This window comes from Patagioenas fasciata, chromosome 3 (assembly GCF_037038585.1).
Source record: "Patagioenas fasciata isolate bPatFas1 chromosome 3, bPatFas1.hap1, whole genome shotgun sequence".
Classification (NCBI taxonomy): Eukaryota; Metazoa; Chordata; class Aves; order Columbiformes; family Columbidae; genus Patagioenas; species Patagioenas fasciata.
Genome location: NC_092522.1, coordinates 74,069,385 through 74,092,695, shown reverse-complemented (window position 1 = coordinate 74,092,695; position 23,311 = coordinate 74,069,385). Strand labels below are relative to the sequence as shown.

The following is a 23,311-nucleotide window of genomic DNA, read 5'->3' as shown; positions in this document are numbered from 1 at the left end:
CCCTGGAGGACACTCCAGAGCTTTATAACCACATTTCCCAGCTTTCTATGAATGTTCCTCTCATCTTCACACCTTTGTGTGAGATGCACATGAACAGGAATATAGGGAAAGAATCTTTGACAAAAATAAGTAGAGGAAACAATAGAATGGAAAAGGTAAAATTTCAAATTTATTTCACTTAGCAGGACTTTGGAAAATGATCATGTAAAATGTTTCAGTAAGACACGGTTCATTTAAAAGGTACGTATACGTTTGACCTCCATGGAGCCTGATTCAATTTTTAAAGCGAAATATCTTTCTTACTCTTTAGAACAGAAATACTAAAACCACGTTCATTCCATTTATTTTCAGAGAGACTCCCTGTGTTTGGAAGAGACTAACACAATAGTCTGTAACAAGCCTCGACCAGACATGAACTGGAAGTGCACCATCCATATGAAAAATGTATGGAGCTCTGAACTTTATGGCAACTGCCATTGCTCCCGCAGTCCCTTACGTGCCTCGCTGACAGTGTAAGAACAAGGGTGGTGTTCAGAGGCATTCTTTATATACATGTTTTCCAATCCACTGAAGACAAGACAGGCCATGCCATGTTTCAGAGGACAAATGCATGTCAGTTCTGAGGTGTTCATGTCGATGGAGCAGATGTCGTGTTGCCCAGCTGCAAAGAGACAACTGACTAACATAAAAAAACACCCCAAAAAGGCAACTAAACACCCCAAAAGAAAACCGATGAGTATTTAACGGGGGGAAGTTTGGAGTAATTAAGTGCTCAGCCGGGCAGTCCGCTGGCCCTGTACCCCCGAGCCCACTCAGCGCGGAGCTCAGCGGGCGGGGCGGGAGGGCGGCACAAAGGACCCCCGGGAAGGACACGGGAGAGGAGCGCCCCCCGACCCGGCGGGTCCTGCCCGACTCCGATAGCTCCACGGGGCGTCCGCGGCAGAACCGGGCGGGTGCGGGGGGGGGCGAAGGCCGCCACCGGCGCCCCCTGGCGGCTGCCGCCGGCGCCTCCGCCGCGCTCTCCCGGCGACACCGCGGCGCGCAGGGGCGGGCGCCGCCACTCACGGCTCCGAGGGGGCTCCGCCGCCGCACCGTGACGGGCCGGGCCGGGCCGGGCATCGGCTACACCCGTGCGCTGTGGGGGTGCGCGGGGTGGCGGCAAGCGGGAAACAAAAGGGATCGAGGCAGCGCAGGGGTGGCAGCTCCGCCGGGGGGAGGCACCGGCTGGGCGCAGGGGGTGTGGGGAGGAGGAGGGTCGCCAAACTGCTGCCACTTCGTCGACCGTGAGCGGCACTCGCTGGCGGCGGCAGCCCGCCCCTCGCTGCATGGCAGCCCAGTGAGGGAGGAGCGGGCGAGGGTCTGGCGCTGCCCGGAAGCCGAGGGAGCCAGCGCCGGTGGCAGCAGCGCCCGCCGCCCTCCCGCCGGGATGCGCCCCGCTCTCCGCTGAGGCGCAGCCCCGCCGCGATGCTCTCCCCCGAGCGCCACCGCCACCACCGCCACCCCCCGCCGCCGCAGCCGCCGCCGCCGCCGCACCACCCGCCGCAGCCCAGCCATGTCGTGGCCACCATCGAGAACCTGCCGGCGGAGGGCGGCAGCAGCGGCGGCAGGAGCGGCATCTCCGCGCCCTCCTCCAGCGTGCGCCAGCGGATCAGGAAAGTGCTGAACAGGTGAGGCCAGGGGATGGACCGGGGCTTTGGCGGCACGGCAGGGCACAGCATGGTACGGCGCGGCTGCCCGCCCCGCTGCCTCTCGTCCTGGGGCGTGGAGGACCGGAGGCGGCCGTCGGGGGAGCCCCGGCCCAGCCCCCTCGGCGGGGTGAAGCGGAGAGAGGCGCGGAAGCTCTGGCGGGGCGGCTCGTCTGGGCTGGCAGCGCCTTTCCCCGCTTAAGCCGCGGGCAGAGGGCGGCAGCGCGGAGCCTCCCCCGGTCCATTGTTGACTCCGAGGCCACGACGTGAGGCGCAGTCCCGGTCCGCTACCTCCCCGCCGGAGCCGGTGCCGATCGCACCTGCCCTGCCTGCAGGCACACCCCAATAGCGAGGCGCCCTCTCCTCCCGCCTGCTTCGACTTTCCTAGCCCGTCGCGGACACGCGGGGGGCGGGGGGGAGAAGGGAGCCCACGTCCCCGCAGCCCCAGCCCGGCCAGTGGCTTAGGCATCGCTGGCCAAGTCGGAGCGCGGGCGCCGGGCGAGCGGAGCGGCCCTTTGCCGTCACGGCGGGGTTCGCAGCAGCGGCCGGGCAGAGCCCGATGCTCCGGGGTGCCGGGTGGCCCCATGTGAGGTTTGTGCCCGATTTGAGACCAGCTGGCGTGGTCACAGGGAAGCGCGCTCTGGCTGCAGGAGCGGGATGCTACCGAGACACTGGCTGATCGGTTCTCCCGTGCGTGTGGCTCAGCATTGCCAATGCAAAGATGAGAAAGCTGCAGGGTACTCGGGGTAAATTATTTCACCGAAGGCACAAGAAAACACTGGAACCATCTTACTTAAATCCTTTATGCTCCCCTTTTTGCCATTTATTTCTTCAGCACTGTGTTTCATTAGGGCTGAGGTTGTTACTACGAAACAGCATCTGTCCAGAGCCTAACTGGCTGATTCTGTGAGCCTCTGAGCTCCTGTTTGAAAAACCAGCTGAAGATATCACTTCTGCCTAATGACTTTTACGTGCTAAATAGAGCACTTGCAGGGTTATGAGCAGCAATGGGGTGGTGCATAACAGCGCTGGGCTCACTGTCCGCACTTTAGTTTCAGATATGTGTATTATGGATGACCTACTAAGAAAAACATCAGCTCATCTATCTGGATATCCTAATTTTGAAGATGAAGCCTGTTGACTCTTTCAAGCTTTTAAACATTAGGAAATGATAAATGTTCCTATCTTTGTTACAAATACCTGAAGGTATTTGATTGCTCACAGATCATTGCTATTATTTGCAATAGTAATAACTGTTACCATTCTAGGAGGATCCTCAAAAGCATCAATAAAGAAGGAAATATTTATCCTTTGTTATTTGAGCATGAGAAGGGTTGAAAAGAAGTTGCAACAAGTAAGAGCTGCTTCAGCTCAAACTCAGTTACACATTTTCTTGTACATGCACATTTGTAACTCTCAGTATAGTAACATTTACTCAATTCCTCAACCCAACCGTCTGTGTCCTCTTAGGTGTCCGGTGCTTGCAAAATCCTGTTCTCCTTCTGCTTGGTCATCCTGGGGTGTGTGTCAGTCCTGAGTTAAGTCACCAGAGAAAAGAAGTTTTCTCAGGGGCAACACAAGACGTATGGTGATGTGGCAAGGCTATCAGATACAGAAGCAATAGGTATTCTTGTTCAAGTGTGATGATAGTGACCTCTGGGTAACCATCAAATTGACCACAGTGTTCATGGCTAGGAAGTGTTCAATAAAATCATATAGTTCAAGCAGTTGCCATGCTCATGCATATATGTATACCATAGCTAAAGAGTCAAATCAATATTTGTTGTTATATATATTATTGAAATTAGATTTATTTATTTATTTATTTATTTATTTATTTATTTATTTATTTATTTACTTGTTTATTTTTAAGGTGGAAAAAGATAGATAGAAATTGGCTTCGGTGACCAAAGTCCACATCCCTGTTCTGATTCACAAACTTGAATCTATAAATGAGGTCTTGCATCGTCCAGACGCCCAGCACTGTAATGAACAGGAGCCCACTCACTTTCTCGCAAACATATTCTTTTCCCCTTCTCAAACATGAATCAAGAATAAAGTTTTCCAAATTTATGCGATTTATTTATGTGATTTATGGAGAGGGAGAAGACTCATTACTGTGGCATTTTAAGACAGTCTTTTATTTGTGTAAGAGAATCCTTAGCCCATCCCAAAGTCTGTATCAAGCAAAATTTTGTCTGAGTTAGATTTCCTTCAACTTTGCATGGGAACTAAGAACTAAGCCCAGGTAAAGTCATGTCTTTCAAGTAATATTTCTATTGATACAGAGAAATGAATCCCAACACAATAGAATGAATCCTAACACAATATTTATGTTTTAATTTTCTGTGGAAACAATAGCATGGAAATGTTTAAAGGAAAGGAAGAAATATGTATGCTATATCCCTAAAGAAGTAGGAGCCCAGAAAAAAACCCAAGCATTGACTTCTTGAATAAATGCTTTTGTACTGGAAAAGGGTAACACTTTCTCTGTGCTGTCTATACTTTGTGTTCACCATCTGCCTGTGACCCATTTGTGACAGGTTCCTGATTGACTCGTTGAGTTGAGCACATGTGTTTCTGTTTTTTGCTAGGCAAAGTGGAGGCTTCTCAGGCAGATGAACAAAATAAAAAGGCTGACAACAGCCAAGGTTACCAGAAGCCGGCTGGTAGAATTATAGAATGGCTTGGGTTGGAAGGGACCTTCAAAGGTCATCCAGTCCAACCCCCTGCAATGAGCAGGGACATCTTCAACCAGATCAGGTTGCTCAGAGCCCCATCCAGCCTGGCCTTGAATGTCTCCAGGGATGGGGCATCTACCACCTCTCTGGGCAACCTGTGCCAGCGTTTCACCACTCTCATCGTGAATAATTTCTTCCTCATGTCTAACCTGAATCTACCGGCTTTTAGTTTAAAACCGTTACCTCTTGTCCTACTGCAAGAGGGCCTGCTAAAAATCTGCCTCCTGGAAGGGGACAGACTCTGGTATGTCCTAGGAAGAAACAAGACAGCAGTAAAAGTGGGAATTGACACTGGCAGAAACTGAGCATCATTTCTCTCTCACTTTTTATGTAGTAGTTTGGTCACCTAGGCACTTGGTCATTCCTGAATTGCCTTTGAAGGCTCCTCTTAAAATTGCTTTACAAGCTGTGGAAACTTATTTTAACTTCACCTTCCAATCTCTCCTCCCTGTTCACTCAATAGATCCCGAGGTAATTGAGAAACACTGGCACAACCACCCCCCATGGTGTTTGAGAGAGAACATACTGAAAGCAAAGCTGTTTGGCTGTAAAAATGTATTTCAGTGATCACAGCGAACACTGCACTCTGTGAAAAAGTTGGCCATAACAGAAAACTGAAGTAAAATGCAAAACTGAAGGGCCAGGATCATGGAGGACTGGAGATGTTCAATGAAATTGTAGGCTTTAGTGGAATAGTTTGGATATAAATTCTGAGCTGCCAGTGGTGGTGAACAGGAACTGCTGCAACAGGAGAAAGCTTTCTGTTATTGTTGAAGTCCGGAGAGGATGACTTTGAATTGCTGTTGCATTAAGGGCAGATGTCGTGGTGATTACACTTTGCAAATACGTTCCTGGACCTGTGACTCACAGCCATGGTCCATGAATCCCAGCTGCAGGGCCCTGCCTGGCACCTTTCTTGTGACATTTGCTCAGCAGCTCTCCCTGGCTGACCCTGCCCTGCTATAGTTTGCAGGGGAGAGAAAGAATAATGTTGGCTGCTTGATTGCTTGCTTGCTTCCCCACAGCCTCTGCAAAGCCAAAATTGGACTCCACCAAATCTGTCTGCTTGTAGAGGACCACTTAATAAGCAGTGACTCACCTGCTCCGTATTGCCTCCCACCTATAGTGGGAAGCAAGAGAAAAAGGAGAAAATCTTGCTGTCTGGAGCTCTGTGGTTCTCCATGCCTTCATCCTGGTGCCTCCAGATTCCTGAGATACATTTTGGTGGGTCTGAAGTCACCTTGTCTGTCTGGATCCCAGCACAGAGTGGTGGCTTGTCTCCCTTCCTTGCACTCCCCGCATGACCTGAAGAGCCAAGAGCAGAGAATCACCTGCAAAGCGTCGTGTGTGGCCTCTGAAGCTTTTTAAACTAATTTACAGGTTGATCTCATGTTAAGAATACTGGTTACCACCTCCTCAGAGGAACTGGGCAGAGAATAAATGTTGCTGCAGCACAAGGGGAGCAGGTTGCCAAATGATCTCTTTGGGCGATCCTTGCAAATTCTTTGTCTAAATGAAAGCCAGCAAATGAGGTACCTGCTTATACATGGACATTATCTCTGTAGCCCTAGGCACCAGGACACAGAGGGAAAAATGAAGTTTCTGCAAGGAAAATGAGTTAATATCTTTAGATACTATGACAAGTTATTTTACCTAAGTAAACAAGATTATTCTGGGAAAGAAAAAAATATTGTAGCCATGTCAAGGAACTTGGGTCTCCAAAATAATGTCTAAGGCCACACTATTGTATTGCTTTCTCTGATGAGGACTGTTTTAGAAAGCTGGATGGCACATACATCTTTCTTGGTTTTCCCACTTTGATCTTTTAGTACTTTCTCAAGGAATACTAGCTATAAAATCTAGCCATGCCTTACATTGCTGTTTCGAGGCTGTCTTCATGTGCTTTTTCTCGCTTTCTATTGCTAAATGGCACTTTGTATTTTTTTCAGAAGTTTCCTACAAATCGTATCAGAATATTAGAGACATATTCAACTTGATATCAGAAAATGGAGCAAGAGTAATTTCACGCACTCAGTTCCATGCCATCTTTTAAATAGCTTTGTAGTTACGTTCTCTGCACTAGTGGATTGTGAAAGCTTTCTCTGGAGCAATGTGAGTCTCTCTCTACTTTGCCTTCTTATTCACTTTCTCAGATAAATTTTAGCCTTGTACTTAAAGCCAGTGTATGGTCTAATTACCACTACCTTTCTTAGGAAAAGGAAGACGAAATAATGTTGCTAATAAATATAATTCATTAAGCTAGGCAGTGATTTAGTGAACAAAAGTATATGAAGAAAAGCAATTTGGATTCTTCTTGTCAGAAAGCCTGGCTGTTTGGGTATGGTCTGAATAAAACTTTTGCATCTTTAGTGTGTTACAGGCCAGATTCATCCCTGATAATGGAGTTCAGGAAGAATTTGGCCCACCAGCTGATTGAGTTTGAACTTGAACCATGTGTCGGGGCTACCAACTTTACAGAGATAAAAGTTGTTTAAATGACACTGCAAGCAGCAAAAACTATGACCCAATTATTATTTTTTTTAATAACGTGTATCCACATAGTAAGTCAGAGTGAGTTTATGTGCTAAAAAGAACCTGCAACTGAATAATAATATGGTTGACACATTGTATTTCATTGCCCCAAAGCAATAACGTCTTTCAGTTGACAGATCAGAGACGCAAACAAACCAAATAATTTATGGCATTTTTCCTTAATTAAAAGCAAGTCAAGGATCAAAGGTATCATTTTTGGAATCCAAAAAAAGAGTGAGTATTCATAACCTTCAGTTGCTTTGCTTTCTTCTTCAAAACAAAAGGATTGGCTTCCTTTGGGATTTTTATTCTTAAAAAGTACAAATAGCTTTTCAAAGTCCACCCAGAATAACAGCGACTGTAGAAGAATGAGTCTGAGCCCAATTCAGCTAGCTGTAGCTCTCCTTTTAGGTAAAAATATTTGTACTATTCTGAAGTAAGTCAAAGAAAATGAGTTCAGAGCATAGATAAAGCAACTAGGTTGGCTTTCTTGTAACTGTTAGTATTATTCATTTCAGTTGGGAAAATGGGAAGGTCATATCTGCCCATAGGAAAGCATCCTGGCAGAGGATATAGAAATCAACCAATGAAAAATTGTCCACTGTTTCCTTTTCTCATTAGATTACTTGTAATTGGCATTTTGAAAGCAAGTGATGTCTGTGAATTAGCTGCATTCCCAATAATTTGGGTGCATAAGGGAAATACCTGTAAAACAGGAGAAAAAGATGCTCTTCCCCTTCTCCTCCAAACAACTTAGTGAATACACACTTATTGGTAGGCCATAGTACACTTAAAATGCATTGATTTAGGAGTGGAGATGAGCTAAAGTACATAAAGCTTCCATATTGCTGCTTTAGCAAGTGCTGGAAGTGTGTCCAAATATGGTTTCAAAGTGTCAGAGTGTGGTTTCCTAATGGGTTTTGGAGTCAGTGTTGGAAAGTTTTGTCCCCTTTGACTCGCTTTTGCTCTTGAGAATTTGTACCTTAGGAGTTACAAGTCTTGCCGGTCCTGTTCTGAAATAGGAATTGTTTGGGGTGATTTGATACGGTAAGTGCACTGTAATCTAAACCTGACAGCCCACATACTGATTGGGAAAAGACTTTTCCTAGGAGGGGCAGTTTGGCAAGGCATAATATATGGGTGTCTTCTGTCTACCTGTGACACTCAAAAGGCTGGTACTTATTGGATGCCTGCCTGTAAATGAGAATTTTTGTCACTGGCTGTGCTATGGGCTTTGGGAAGGGGTTACTGCCTCTTGAACTAGGGGGGTTTCAAAAGAGCAGCACTGTAAATGGCTCCATAGAGAAAGCTGGAGGAATGGACAGAGTGGCTCTTATGGAATGGACAGAGTAGCTTTAATGTGCTAATGAGGGGAAGGCCAGATGCCAGCAGCGATCAGAAGGGCTCTTTGTGGCTCTGTCTCTTTGGAGATGGCTGGAGTCTCTGTCCTTATCACAGTTGTTTCTGCAGGCAGAGGGAAACACTGGGGCTATTAGTGAGGTGTTCCCTTCCTTTAAGTCAGAAGATAGCCTTATGGATCAGCACTTGAATACTGATTAGGGCTGATTAACAGAAAAGCTTAGGGAAGAGAACTTGCTGAAGAAGCTCGACTTTAAAAAACTACCAAAAATCACCCCCAAACCGAACAAAAACAGAAATCTCATGCTCAAAGGCTTGTGAGCTGAGCTCAAACTCAGCTGAAATCACCTGTTGTAAGAACAGCTGTATGGGGACTCATAAATTGCTATGACTGTAAAGTGTGTAAGTATTGGTGGTTGTGAAATTCATGTTGTGAACCACCTAATCTACCTGTCTCTGCTTGTTTATGTCTGTCATCTGTCTCTCTGGGATTTTTACTGAAAACATGCCGGTTTTGAAGCTTGTCTTTCAACTTCCTCTGTCTTGGTTTCTTTCATGATTTAAGCAAGCATTCCTTCAATACATATTCACTCCCTCTCATTTTTCTCAGAGACACCACATGATTGAGGTAGTGGGTTTGGCTCCCATGCATCATGTTCTCCTCAGCATGGCTGGAACTAAAGAGCAAAGAGATGGAGGAGGGAGCATCCCCACAACCTGGCTGTGCTTGGTGAGAGCACCCGTGCAGCAATACTGTGCCATATTTCTGCAGGGACCGTGCCTGCTTTTTGGGATGTGCCGCTGTACACAGCGCTAGACAAATAATTTCCTAGGTGGATGACCCTTGATCTCACGAGAAAGGTCTGTCCATGAATGATGCCATGTAGGTGCCACTGTAAAAAATAGGGACATTTATTAAGCCAGGCTTCTGTAGCCGATACAGCCATTTTGGCCCTTAATTTCAGTTTCCCCTTGATGTGGTGGTCAGTTGGTTCCTTACACTGCATTTTCCTGTACTGATGTGGGAGGTCATGCTCTGACTTCAGAAAAGTCTGATCTGTGGCAGTGTGTAGGAACTTAGGAGCCAGACAGCAAATCTTCTCTTTTGCTGTAACTTTTTTTTTTTCTGTCAAAAAACGTAGATGAGTCAAAACCTTGGCAAGACGGACTAGATTTTCTCAAGATTGCATGTTCAGCAAGGTTTCTTATGACCAGATTAGACATTTTTGGATGGAGGGTAAGACTTCATGGTAATCTGGTGATGGGAATACTTATGCAGGAGATCATATTTAACTCTGCTTTGCTGTGTCCCTGGGAGATGCCATGAACACATGGTCTGTGAGGTTCTCTTGGGATAAAGAACCTCAAATGATTGTGGTTTTGACTTAATGCAAAATGGGGGAAGTTTTGAAAATTAAAAGTTTGGAACCAGCTGATGCTTTTTTGCCCAGCTCATCTCCCAAGACATTTCAGGCTTCAAGGTGTTCATTTACAAAAGCCCACTATGCTTGAAACAGATTGCTGCATCTCTAATACAGATAAATGAGGTAATTTATGTGTCCAGTAGCAAGACCATAATTATTACCTCCCAAGCCCTAGTGTTAATTGCAACCTATAAGCCAGTATTACCTGATGACAGAATGAAAATAAAATTTGAAACATTTGTAGTGATGGTCATTAGTTTACTCAGCCCTTTCTGGTGTTCATTTGTCAAAGAAACTGTCACATGTGTGTCCAAAAGCTTGCTTTACTGTCTTTTTACTAGGCCGCATTAATTTTAAAATGGTTCTGTCTTCTGTGCCCCATTCATTCTCATTATTTTGCCTCGTCTGACATGTATTTTGATATGACCTGACTTTTTCTGGTTTCCATTGGTTAGGAATGGAAAATGAGTTAAGAGGGGATTAAATGTTTCTGCCTGTTTGGTGAAATGGAGGGGAAGCCACCGGCAGCATGTGAGGGAGATACCAGGATCTGTTTCAGCTCTGGTGGCCCCTCATCATCCTCATGGAAGAGGAGGACAGCTCCTGATAACGAAAATCCTGATCCTTAACGCAGCCTCGGGGCTGGTAGCTCAGACCCTTTCAGGTGAAGAGAGAGTCTAACTGGGATGGGCTGAATGAGAGTGGGAGCTATGAGGTAAAAGCAAGTTCTTGCTGCCTTTTTCTGAAGAGAAGAGGTAGATGTCCATGTCTAGCTCTTGAAGACTGTGTCACAGACAAGGGAGGTGAGGCGAGAAGTGAGTCACTTACAGGTAGGGACCTAATGCTCCAAGGGGTATAAGGCATAAGCTGTACCCTATCCTATGCTTTCTGGTTTTTACCAAAACTTGGATCTTTAAGCTGTTGGCCCAGGTGCCTCTGTGGCTATGCCAGGGTGCAATATTCTTCTCCATGGGTCTTTGCTTTCCGTCCCCCCCCCCCCGCCACGGTGATGCAACAAATGCTGAAAAATACTCAATACAATTAAATTAATTATGCTGTGATTATTTTAAGTTCAGATATTTTATGGAGTTTAAATAGCTCTGTGTTTTCAGTGGCTTCTGCAGCCTGATTTAGGCCATTTACCTTCTCAAATATCTTCTTACTAGAAACTGTAGAGCTGTGATGAAACTGAGCAAGTATTTCTTTCCCGTTGCTCTTTCCTTTTCTCTCTCTACTGCTGCTGTAGACGTGAAATGCTTTTGATTATGTTCTTTTTTTTTTTTTTAACTCCCTGTTGTCAGTATATTGTGGTCTGTAGGGACCATCCTGGGTAGATTGAGAGTGAGGAAGGACAGCAAATAGCAAGTAGGTTGGGAAGAGCTGAGCACGGAGCTGGAAAATATTTTAATGGTTGTGGGATTTGATACTTGAAGGAAATAAAACTTTAATATTGTAGATATAATTTTCATCAGGCTAAGTATGAGGATTAAGTACCATCAGGCAGGAAAAGTTTCCAGGCGTCATCTAATGTGGTGAGGAAAAAGTGGCTGGGCACGCAAGTATAGGTAATGGTCAGACTGAAGTGTCCCCTTCTCTTGTGTGACCTGCCCGATATGCACAGGTAATTTCCAGTCGTAATTTGAATACCTTATCCCTGCTGTTTGGTGCTAAGGGGGTTGCTTTGTAGCAAAATGTCTTTTTTCTGGAATTTAGAGATCACTGTTTGCAGAAGCTCATCCCAGAGTGGACAACACCTGTGCACAGCCCTGGAGACTTTGTTGCCTCCTCTTCAGGTTTTTCTACCAAAGCTGCTTTGCTTAGATTTAGTGCTCACCAGTGATTTTTTTGTGGCGTGGGGGATCACATCTTTCAGTAGAGTCCAGGACATTTGGAGGACTTAGTCTAGAAGCGCTGGAGCAAGATGGTGTGGTGGCTGTTGTACATGCATGAAGGCACTGCTTACTGGCATTGAAAAGAAAAATTCCAGGTTTTCTCTCATTTAAACAAAAAGGCGACGTCTTACTGGAACAACTGTTCAGTAGCAGAACGCTCTCAAGGAGTGAGGCACAGCGGTCAGGGTGAGGGGCAGCGCCATGCAGTGGTTGGAGCGCTGCCCAAAGTGGAAGAGTTAACCAAGCGAAATCTGAGATTCAGAGTTTCTCCCTTTCTAAAGAGGTTATTTGTATTTAAGACACCAAATAATTCCCTAATAATTCACTTGAAAAGAAGCACTCTGTGTGTGAACTACAGAAGTTACCCAAATTTAATGTCCTGTTATAAATAAATGAATTCTACCACATTCTAGCTCATAGAAGAATTTCTGTTAAATTTGATGTCTGAAATTGTTCATACGTATCGATTTGGTAGGTATTACCGTGTTAATGGAACTTATTATTACTCAGCTAGATTAATTTATTAGATTTATTCCTACACTTTTACAACCTATAGATGTATTGAGACATGAACCTGCAGAATCAATACCAATTTCTTTTCTCATTTATGAATGGTCTCACTAACATCCAAAGTACTTTTACACTTGAGAGTATTTAGCTGCAATTTATTTTGAAGCACACACTGACATTTTTAAATTTGTCTTTTTTCTCAGTCCCTTAATGATTTTTTTTCTTTTTTTACACGTATGTCGGCTCTATTTTAGCAAAATACCATGCATCAAGCATCAAACGAGTCATGACCACGCTCTAGTCATTGGCACTAGTTGATAGCTTATCTGTTTGCAGGATTAGGCCTCTGAGATGCGTTTTGGCCGTCGTTCTGTGTGGCAGGCGCAAAGCAGGAGGGGGAACAAAGGTACAAATTTAATTTACAACTAAGTTGCCTGCCAAATGTGGTATATTTGCATTTTTTCCTTCAAGCAGTGTCCATGCATGTGTTTTATCTTTCGAAGCATCGGTGCTTGTCTGAGGAGTAGTGGCAAAGAACAGCTGAAGTGGGTAACTGATGTGGGGTTTGTTCGCTTCCTTCCAGAGCATGAGGATCCGATGGAACCTGCTGAAGGCTCATGGTGGGAAGTGAGGGAGGTGAGAGCTTGATGAGGGAAGAAAGCTATTTGGTCACCTCTGCTCATGCTGCCAGTTCAGGACTAGTACACAGCACTGACAGTAGAGATCCATCTTAAGGTGATCCTAACGCAGGCATTTCTGCTCCCTTTACAGCACCAGTGGTGCCTGGAGATACCATCCTTCCTTCCTTTGGATGGACCAGAAATATTCTGTAACTCACGAAGAGACTTACAGAGAACAGTTGACCTCAGCCCCCAGCCTTCAAATCCAGCAGCTCACAAACATTTCTGTGGAGAAACCTCCAGCAGCTGCAAGTGCACAGAGATGATGTTTTGTCCAGTGGTCTGGACTGTGAAGCTCCTTAAAAGTAACTCTTCTCCAGTCGGCCTTTCTTTGTTGTCTTCCAGTAAAAGTTGCTGTATCCACTTGGTATACTGCTCATCTCACCCCTTTTTAGTTGGTACTTACTCTTACCATAGCTGCTGCTTGTGCACCACTGTGGTTGGTTGCTGAGTATTAAAAGCTCAAGCCTGATAAATAAACAACAGCATGCACAAAAATACCAGCCAGATGATAAGGGAAGCTGAGGGAGAAAAACCCCAGCAGCTCATACGTAAGTACGATGCAGAAGTAGGCATCAGAGTTAGAAAGATGGGGAGATGCCCTGTGAGTACTCCCTGCCTGATTCAGGTGCGGGGTTTGGGCCCAAAGACAGAGCGTGATGATTTATGTCATCCTGTGTTTGACTAAAAGTTACAGGAGAGTTGGTGGGCAAAAAGCAACTCAAACAGCCATTTGCAATGAGGGCAGGGAGGGGTGGGCTTTTGCCTGTTTTGTTTTCAGGGAAAACTTTTATTACAGCAGCTGATGAAGGGAACTCTGCTGCTGCTGCAGTGAGAGGCTCAGGAAGACGTTACACATGGTAGCTCCTGATTTACAATCCAGGATTGGACACCAATTGGTTTTTCAGCCTTGGGCAAATCTCTCAAGCTCCCTGGGTCTGGTTCAGCACCTATAAAATTGTGATAATTAAAGTTAACTACCTGGAAGAGTTGTTGATTAGTTAATGCTTGTAAAGTGCTATACAGTGCTATAAAATACAGCGTAGTACTCAGTAGCATCTGGTCTACACTTACTGTGGTGCTTCTCTGAAACTTTATGGGCAAACATTTGCCAAGAAACAAATGACTAATGCGTACAGTATGTGTGGGCTTTGGGAGATGAAGAGGTGGCATCTTTTCAAAGGTGGCTAACTTTCCAGGGGTACCTGCTGTCAGAATACAAGGGGAGGTTTCCTGGGGGTCCTGCAGTGGTCTGGCACTGAAACTGGTGTTGGGTGGTGCTGGAACTGCAGAGGGGAGCTCTGGCAGGTGGCAGAACTTCTTCCTCCACTCCCAGCTGCTCATTCTTACTCTTGTCCTCATCCCCAGCTTCTTCCCCCTTTGTTGTGCTGGTGGAGCCATTTGCACAGTGGCATGGAGAGCCAGGTTGGTGGCTTGATCCAGATGGGAAAAAAATTGAAAAAAATGTTCTGTTGTTGGTTTGTATTTCCAGATGGAACCTCTGTCCAGTGGAGTTTATGATGTGGCTACAAACAGATGGCACTAGCACAGCGGGGAAGCTGGTACAGGGGTAGAGAACAAATGTCTGGAGAGAAAGTGGGCCTGGGGCTGCTGGAGCTCTCCTGGCACTGGAGATGATGCCACAGACTGTTACCGAAACACAGAAGATGTTGCCATCACAGGGGTTTGAAGCTGTGTTAGTGAGCTAACCTTCTTTCCTGCCTCCTGAGACATGTTACACTGATTTCATTTGAGACATGCATATGGCAGCATAAGAGAGAACATTTTGTGAAGAGCTGATCTTGGTTGAAGCTCACCATGCTATGTGTGAAACTTTGCTAACAAGGGGGAAGGAGCTACAGATGTGCTAGTGATGAACCTGTAATAATTTCTGAGATTTGCATCTTCGACAGTATTGCTTGGGGTACTTACGATGTGAATATATGACATTTATGCTAACAATGCAATGCACACGCAGATATTGATTTGGTATAGTTGGAGACTGTAAAAAAAGCAAAAAAGGTGGTGGTGAGAGGAAGTTATTTCCTAATCAGCCACTGCTGAACAAATACCCAGAAGTTTTTGAGAGAGGCAACTGAGTTATCAGATGTGAAGTTTCATCCTCTCAGCCATTTCACAGAACTGGATTAAGATAAACATGAGCTAAGGCTGAGGAATGAGTTTGTTTTTAAATCACAGTTTAGTGGACTGCCAAAAGGCAGTCTAATTTCTGTTTCTTCTGTGTTTCTGGCCAAATTGCTCCTTCTGCTAAGCCAGGTTTGGTTCCTGCCACATCTCACAGTCAGCTCACTAAAAAAGCAAAGAATTAACCTGGCTGAAAAAGGTCATTGTTTGTTGCTGGGTCTTTAGGTAACTTTTTATTAGACTAGTGCCTGGATGGATGAAAGGAAGGAGCCTGCGAGCAAGGAACAGGGAGGGGCAGGGGCAGAAAAGGTGGGGGAAATAGGGATTTGAAGTAAAAAAAAAAAAAAAAAAGGAAAACCAGGAAAGTATCTCTTTTTATTTGGCTCATCTATATTGTAATGTTACGCCTGTGCTGCTTGTTGAAACGATTCTTAGTTTCCTGCTGTCTTGCCTTCCCCTTATCACAAACCCCAGTGCTGATGTTCCTGAGAAGAGTGATAATGACCCCAGGTGAAACCTGGTGGGTATCAACAGTTGGTAAACAGTGAGCTGTAGCCAATTCCTCACTCAAATAGGGTTGAAGTAATGTGATTATAGCCATAGCAGGAAAAAAAAAGAAGGTGGCTTGACATCTGGTAGTGTAAATCTGGATGGAGCTGGGGAAAAAAATCTGCACTGTTAGGCTTGTAAGTACTTGCTGTGTGCTGTTGGAGCTGGTGGTGGAGGTGTGATGGAGCCCTAAATGGACATCAGTCTTCCTTGTTATACCTTTTGTTTGTTTATTTGTAGAGAGGGCTCAGTTTGGTGAGGATGGGCATTTGTGGAAAGGCTTAATGTAAACATACTATGTGTTTCCTTGTTCCTAGAAGACAGAATGGGAACCTTATCCCTGATACTTTTTTTTTTTTTCCAGTGACTAAAATAGAGCTGCATGTTCAGCAGGTCTAAAATCATTATATCTGGAGTGTGGTAGTGCCACTGTGGGCTTTATGACTCACTTTTGTCTCTCGAGCAAGGCATGCAGTAGTTTCTCTGTTGCTGCTTATTAGAAAAATAGCAATTGATCACACAGAATCACAGAATGTTAGGGATTGGAAGGGACCTCAAAAGATCATCTAGTCCAATCCCCCTGCTGGAGCAGGAACACTTAGATGAAGCTACACAGGAATGTGTCCATGCAGGTTTTGAATGTCTCCAGAGGAGAGCAGTGACCACTGAACTTGTTCATCCCACTTCCCATGATGGTGTATGCTGTGTTACAGCCTTCCCATGTACAGTGCTCTGTGAAAAGCTGTTTTTATTTGGTTGATGTGACCTTGGAGGCCTGTTGCCACTCCCTGGCTTCCCTTTCTCTTTTCTTTTTCTCCCTAGAGCCAGCAGCCATGTGCTTTCTTTCCCAAAAGCCATGTGTTTGAGGGAGTGCTGTGATCAGAAATCCCATGGCTTCAGTTACAGGAAGAATTTCTGAAGAGCTGAACATTGACAATTTGATCACTTTAGGAGTAGTCCCACCGGAGCTTCTTCTGGGCAGGCAGATTGCACTGACAGAGAGACACAGTTTTCTGGGAGCATTTTGTTGTTAGTCTTGCTTCCAGAATCACCCACTGTCACTGGGCAGTACCATTGTGGAAAGGTGCTGCACAGTCCATCTGTGTTGTTTCGCAACACCTTCTCCTCTTCTGCATCAGGTAAAGCTGTTGGATTTGGAGCACCTAAAGCACAGGCAGACAGAAGTAAGGAGGAAAATGCGTTGTAGAAGACAATAAGCATAAAGCAGTACAGTTTCCTCCTGTTCCTGAAGACAGGTGAGGGATTAAAAAATCCAGACAGAGAACATCTCCCATTGTTCAATTCTTCATTGTGATCCTACTGAAAAAAAGATGGAAGTGATAATAGAAGTTCCAGATCAGGGCCTAAAGACTCTTTGGGTTGTGATTCTTCTCTTGGGGGTGAGGGGGGCAGGGAAAAGGACATGGTAATTTATATAGCTTTTAGCAAATATGAGGTTGTACTTGAGTTTTTTTGCCACTTATTTTTATGGCTGCTGGTGGATGACCACTTTCTGATTCCTGAAGTGAAATTTTAGGAGGTTTCACTTTTGTGGTTCAGGTCAAAGAGTTGCATTTCTGTCCATATAAAGAACTGAATGTTTAATAGGAGCAAAAAAAGCCTAAACAGTAATCCCATGGGCAAGTCCAGTGATTAGCTTTGGACTGGGAAGGTTTCCATTAGTAGGGGCACGGCAGTTTGTGATTTGATACCAAAGTGAGTGAGCAGGAAACTGGGGAAGAAGGTAAATTCTGCCCGTGTTGGAATCCCAGTTTTTGGGAGTGGAGAGGTGCAACACAGCAAAAATCTGTCTCGTTTTGTCTCCATGTGTCTAAGTATGCTTCTGTAGCATAGAAATAAATTGCCACAAAGGGAGGAAGGTGGGAAGGAAGAACCTGTTTCTTTGCCTTTTGGGTGTTCCTAATGATTATAGCTGCACTGTGGCATCAGGTAGGCAGAGATTCACATGTGGCTTGCCATGAGCTAGCTTGCACATGTAGATACAGCGTAAACACATTGACCATTCTTATAAGTGCAGCGATGGTGATGTACTGAAAGAGGGAGGGACATTGTTTTTTATAAAAGACTCCTGAAACATGTGAAGAAAATACAGTAGCAGCAAAGGAAAAAGTGGTGTGACAGTTCTTAAGATGAATTCCTACCTGGATCCCAAAATACATGGTACCTCCATTTTTGTTGACCCTGTGTGTCCAACATTTTCTGCTTTTCTTCCTTTCTCCTGCTACGTGCAGCCAACCATCCAAAGCCCCAGCAGTGCCACAGTTGCAAGATGTCCTGTGGAGGAAGGGGGAGCCCGGGCAGAGGCCCCATCCCCAGTGAAGAGGGTGTATTATAAAGGATTAATTGCGCCCAAACAATGGGGCCCCTCGAGGAGCTGGTCATCCTTTTGAGCTGTGTGTGTGGGTAAGAGGGCACACTGCTGTCCCTCTGTCCCAGCCCATGCGTGTGCTGTGATGCTCTGGTTGCCATAGCAATTAATCGCCACTTTTAAGGGCTGATGTTTACTACAAATCCCTGTGAATTGATCAGAACACTAGTTAAAGCTGCTCTTCAAGCATCTTTCTATTTAATTTTTACCCAAAAAGATGGGATGGAGGGTTTTTTGATGTGTGTGAGTTTTTTTGTTTTATTTTGGCTCTTTTCCCTTCATACTCATGAAAAAAGCCAGAATAACTTGGTGCATGCTGTTGGGTTGGCTTTTACCTTCCTGGGCTTGCTGAGACACAGGGAACTTCTGTGAGTAATAACTGCAAAAATAGATGGGGATGTGGTGGCTTCCAGCTCTGTGCATATAATCTTCATGTGACCAGCAGATCATGCATGCCTGAGAATTGTGTAGTCTTTGAGATGTCCATGGATTCATTTTTTCTTATCAGGTGTACATCAGACAATTAATGTGTATGTGTTTGGTTTTTCTTTATACTGTAAAAACTGGGAATTACTGTGCTGCTTGTATCTATTTATGTAACTATGACGGAAATGAAAACCAGCTACAGCAAGACTGTATTCTGTATTTGTTTGCATATGTAATGGCAGAGACGAGATGTTTACTACATTATTATCCCAGAAACATGAACAGTGGTGAACACAAATTCTTCTTAGAAGTCTTCCTATAGGTTAAAGCCTTGTTCATTTGAAAGGCAGTCTTAACTTCCTCAGTACATTATTAGAACGGCTGGAAAATCTGTTCAGATATTTGAGAAGTTCTTTTTTCCTTGGAGGCATCAAAGTCTCTTACCTTTAATATTGCTTCTCAGGGAAAAAAAACAAACAAAAGCAAACAAACAAAAAACATGAAGGGAAACAAGCTTAAATGAATAAGTTATCAAATGCACAATATTTTTTCTTAGCCTTAAACAGAGGGATAGGTACGATTCAGCACAGTTGCTTTTTTTTAATGAATGTCACCTTGATACATATACACTGTATGCCTAACATATGTGCATGGAAACTTGCAATTACTTTTATTTGAGATAGCAGATAAGATGTTGGCATTCTTCAGTATGCCAGATCAGAGTCAAATGTTGTGATAGATTATATAACTTTGATTAGCAATATCATTAACAACTGTGCATGCTATATATCCTGGTTTTGGGTGGTTACTGTAGTCCCACTATTCACAGACACAGGAATATACAATTTACAGGACTATAGCAACATACCATTGACTTGCTCTGTTTTTGATATTTCAGCACTTGAGGAGCATCAGGTACCACTGTTTATAATTAAACTATGGCTGAAGAAATAGTCCTGTTTCATCTTGCATATCACAAATCTGTATGATGTTTCAGGACTGGTCAAGCTGGAGCAGTTAGAGCAGAAGTAACCAAAATGGACCCAACCCACAATGTAGGGCTTTGCAACCATTACCTCTCCCTCTCATCAAGAGTGAAAGATTTGTGTTCAAGGACTGCAGGCTAAAGTCTTGTTTGTTCGGTTTGTGTCCCCTCGGGATCAGCTTTCCTGAGTGGAAGAATAAGAATCAGTTAAATAAAGAGAGTCCTTCTTCCTTTTCCCAGAGCCTGTGGAGATCTGTTTCCCAGGTCTGTGTTTTTCCCGGTCAGCACAGGCTGGTGAAAGGCCCGGAGGCAGATGGCATTTTCAGAGTAGTAGCTGTTCTCCTTGGTAATAGTCCTGGAGATGCTAGTCACAGAAGTTGACATCCTCTGGCCTTATCTTGCCTTTCACAGACAGAGCTCCCTCTTAGCATCCAGACACAGAGGGCTGGCAGGGAATGGGGGATAGAGCATGTAAGTTTCTGCTATACTTGTAGTGGCTCTTCATCCAGCATGATTTTGATGATCCATCAGCACAAGGGTTTGAACTTGTGTATGCCCACATCTATGCTGTTGCCAGAATGACCAGACTGTAACCTCTTGTGCTGTTCTTCCCAAGAAACTTTGTTGAAACCAGTTGTTTTTTTTTGTTTTGTTTTCAATACATTGCCATTGACCAGAACCCCCACATCCCTCTCTGTGGAGCTGCTCTCCAGCATCTCATCTCCCAGTCTGCATGTACAGCCAGGATTGCCATGTCCTAGGTGCAAAATCTGGCACTTGCCCTTGTTGAACTTCATGTGATTGGTGATGTCCCAGTTCTCCAATTTGTCCAGATCCCTCTGCAGGGCCTCTCTGCCCTCAAGAGTGTCAACAGCTCCTCCTAACTTAGTGTCATCAGCAAACTTGCTTAGTATTCTCTCAAGTCCTGTGTCTAAATCATTTATGAAGACCTTGAAGAGTGTAGGCCCTAAGGAAAACCAGTATGTCTGGGGAGGAAGACCTCACCAACATCTCTCACATAAGGCAGCTATTTTCTGAGGGCCCTATTTGCTAAATGTGGTGGAGCTGACAGATCCTTGTCCTATTTTTAGAAAGGTGGAAGGTAGAGAGAGAGAGGAGAAAATCAACTGGTATTCTCAGACAAAGCAATACTTTGGTATAGTGTTGGTGAGCTGGTAGCTGCTTGTTCCCACAGCCTCCCACCTACCAAAGCTGAGCTGCACCAGGAACGGGAGTGAACAATGGGGCTGGTGGGGTGGGAAGAGAGACCTCAGTCCCACATGTGGAACAGTCCATCTCTGATTTTTTGTCCCTGCTAAAAGTCCTGGGTCCCTACCACCTCCATGTCACCAGACAGCTGGCAGGAACCACTGTGGTGCACAGCAGGAGCTGCTTCTGCAGCTCCATGTCACACACACGGGACAGCTTTTGCACTGAGCCTTCCCATGTCATGCCTGCTCCACCTGCCCCAGGGCCAGCACTGAGAAACCCATTTTATTTTATTTGTGTTTTTAGTGCTCAGTTTTTGTGAAGCACTTAGTTGCTTGTCCCTTTTTTATCTTTTCCCTGTGTGGTTGCTGTTCTGTTCAGCCTCTCGCAGCTTCTTCTTCTTTCTTCTCCCCAGCTTGGCTGCCTCTTCTTTTTGTCTGTCCCAGAGAGAAGATACTCTTAGGCAAGGGTCAAATGCTCAGGGGACTGGAGGAAAGTAGCTCAGGGTTTTGAGACTGAAATAGCACTGCTGCGTTCTGGTGCCTGCTGGGAGGAATTGCTAGCCTGTCTCCTCTTCCCTGACTTCTCTGGGCTCTCATGGAGACATTCGGCTCTGCTTAAACATGTGCATGCTTGAAGGGACTTTGAGGAGCAGAAGTAAGCAGAGTCTGTTTTCCCATAGCTTTAATTTAACTTTTTAGCACGTCTCACACAAGCAACATGTCTGGTTAAAAATAAATACAAACTTACATGAAGATTTTATTTCTGTGGTTGACATTTTTTCCATGTGACAATAACCATTGGGTTGGAAGAGATTCCTTTGTGGCAGCAGCTTCTCCATCACCGAGTACAGGGCTTTGAGTTGCTGTTCTGATGTCTTGCCCTTGGAGCTATGGATCTTCCAGGCACAGAGAAAACCACATAGAGCACAGCATTGCCTCTAGTGGAAGAGCAGTTTTGAGCAATTTCATGTATATCCTTGTTAAGTTATTTTTAGCTACTGAGATTATTGCTGTAGTGGGATAATAACAGTGTAGTTGCATGAACATAGAACAAAGCCTTTTTAGTTTTAACCCACGTTCTGACATGCGGTCCTTACCTCTCAAGCAAGGCATTTCCCTGGTTTGCTTCTGGTTTTCCCCCTTGGATGCAAACACCAGCCCTACATCAGGAGACTTGGAATATTTAATGAAAAAACAGGAAAGATATTTATAAATGCTTCTAATTTTTACTGTAAATACAGGCTGGCAAGGGAGAGGAGCAAGGTATGGTGAAGGAGAGTAAGAGGCTATAAAGGCCATGACACAGATGATGAAGAGTCTCTTCCATCTCACGATGCAGTTCAAGAAAACATAAAAGGGCAATGTAATTGGAACATTGAATTATGTATAATATTGGCGCTGAGTTCTCTATTAGTTTCATTTTGCTAATGCTTTCTTTCTTGCCAACAGAATAGTCTCTGTAAATAAGCTGCCTCCTCATTTACTTGCATGGCCTGATTATATGCAATTATCCCTTGGCTGTTATTTTTAAATAAATATTGAGCTCAGCTGGGTAGGTATTCTGTGATTACATCTGAAATATTTCACTACTTTAACTGACCACGTAAAGGCACATGCTTCAAACCAAAAAACTGGGAGAAATAATTCTGCTGAAGGCTCCACTATCTGCCTTCAGTTTTCATAGCACTGGAATAACTTGTAACAATAAGACTGACCTCCAACATAGTTTTAAATAGACTGTGCTTTTTTTCTTTTATAGAGTATAGTATATTATGAACATTGTACTTCTGTAGCTTTTATGTCCTAAAAGCTGACCTGGAAAGAGCAATAACAAACCTGGGCAGAAGATTGTTGTACAGCTTCAGATCCAAACTTGTCTGCAAGTACATTTTGGTGCCGACTTTGCATTCTTCTTTAGCAGAGGAAACTTCTGTTCCATATCTCAGTTCTGTGTCTCTCAGGCACTGGTATCTTGCTTAAGTGATGGAACACAATTTTTTCTCTTCTCAGAAGCAGAATAGCCATCTACCAATGCAGTGGTCTGACCATGATATGATAGCCTAATATATGCATTCATAAGGCCAGACAAGCAAAAATGATTGAGACTTGGATTTCAGGGTTCAGAAATCTACAGCAAGCAGTGTTACTTGGATGAAGAGGCGACTGTTGACAAGCTAACATTAACTGCAGCTAACAAACCTGCAATTTCAGTCTTAAGTATTTGAAAAATATTATCTTCAGCATATAGAAAATAAAGATCATTGTGGAATGAGTGTTGGAAAAACAGGTGTTTTTTTGTACAGCTTGTGGAATTTGGCCCTACAGAAGTAGGAAAAATCGACAGTTGCATCCCCTATGTTGTCTGAAGGAGGTAAAGAAATGAGAAAGACTTTATATTCTCAAGCGTTTTGGTATTTTGTGGGGTGGTATTGCGTACTCATGAAAATCAGCTTAAATGCAAACCTCACTGTTCATCCTGGACTACAATAATAAGCTTAACATAACATTTATTAACTTCCTAAATAAAATATTAGTCCTCCATGTGCTAAGTTGAATTTTGCTGACTGATTTGGGATAGAAATTAGCCCCAAAATGCATTGAAGGAAATCTGTACCCTCCAGTATGTCAAAGATTGATTTAGCCACAAAAAGCTCCCTAGTTTTTCATCACATTTTCTTCTCGCTGTCTTTGGTAGAAATTTTTGTGATATCATCTTTTTCTGTTAGGTCCTAGCTCTGTGTTGTCTTGCAACATGCTCTTAGAAAAAAGGATATATTCGTTTT

General features: G+C 44.3%; 1 protein-coding gene across 1 annotated transcript in view; it reads left to right on the top strand.

Annotated features, from left to right (window-relative positions):
* The first annotated feature begins 1,214 nt into the window (after positions 1-1,214).
* The window catches only part of SLC35F1 (solute carrier family 35 member F1), a 239,844-nt gene continuing 217,747 nt past the window's right edge, over positions 1,215-23,311 (top strand). The window contains exon 1 of the mRNA XM_065834476.2: positions 1,215-1,667. Within this exon, the coding sequence (XP_065690548.1) occupies positions 1,465-1,667 (203 nt within the window). The 5' untranslated portion in view covers positions 1,215-1,464. The remainder of the gene's footprint in view (positions 1,668-23,311) is intronic.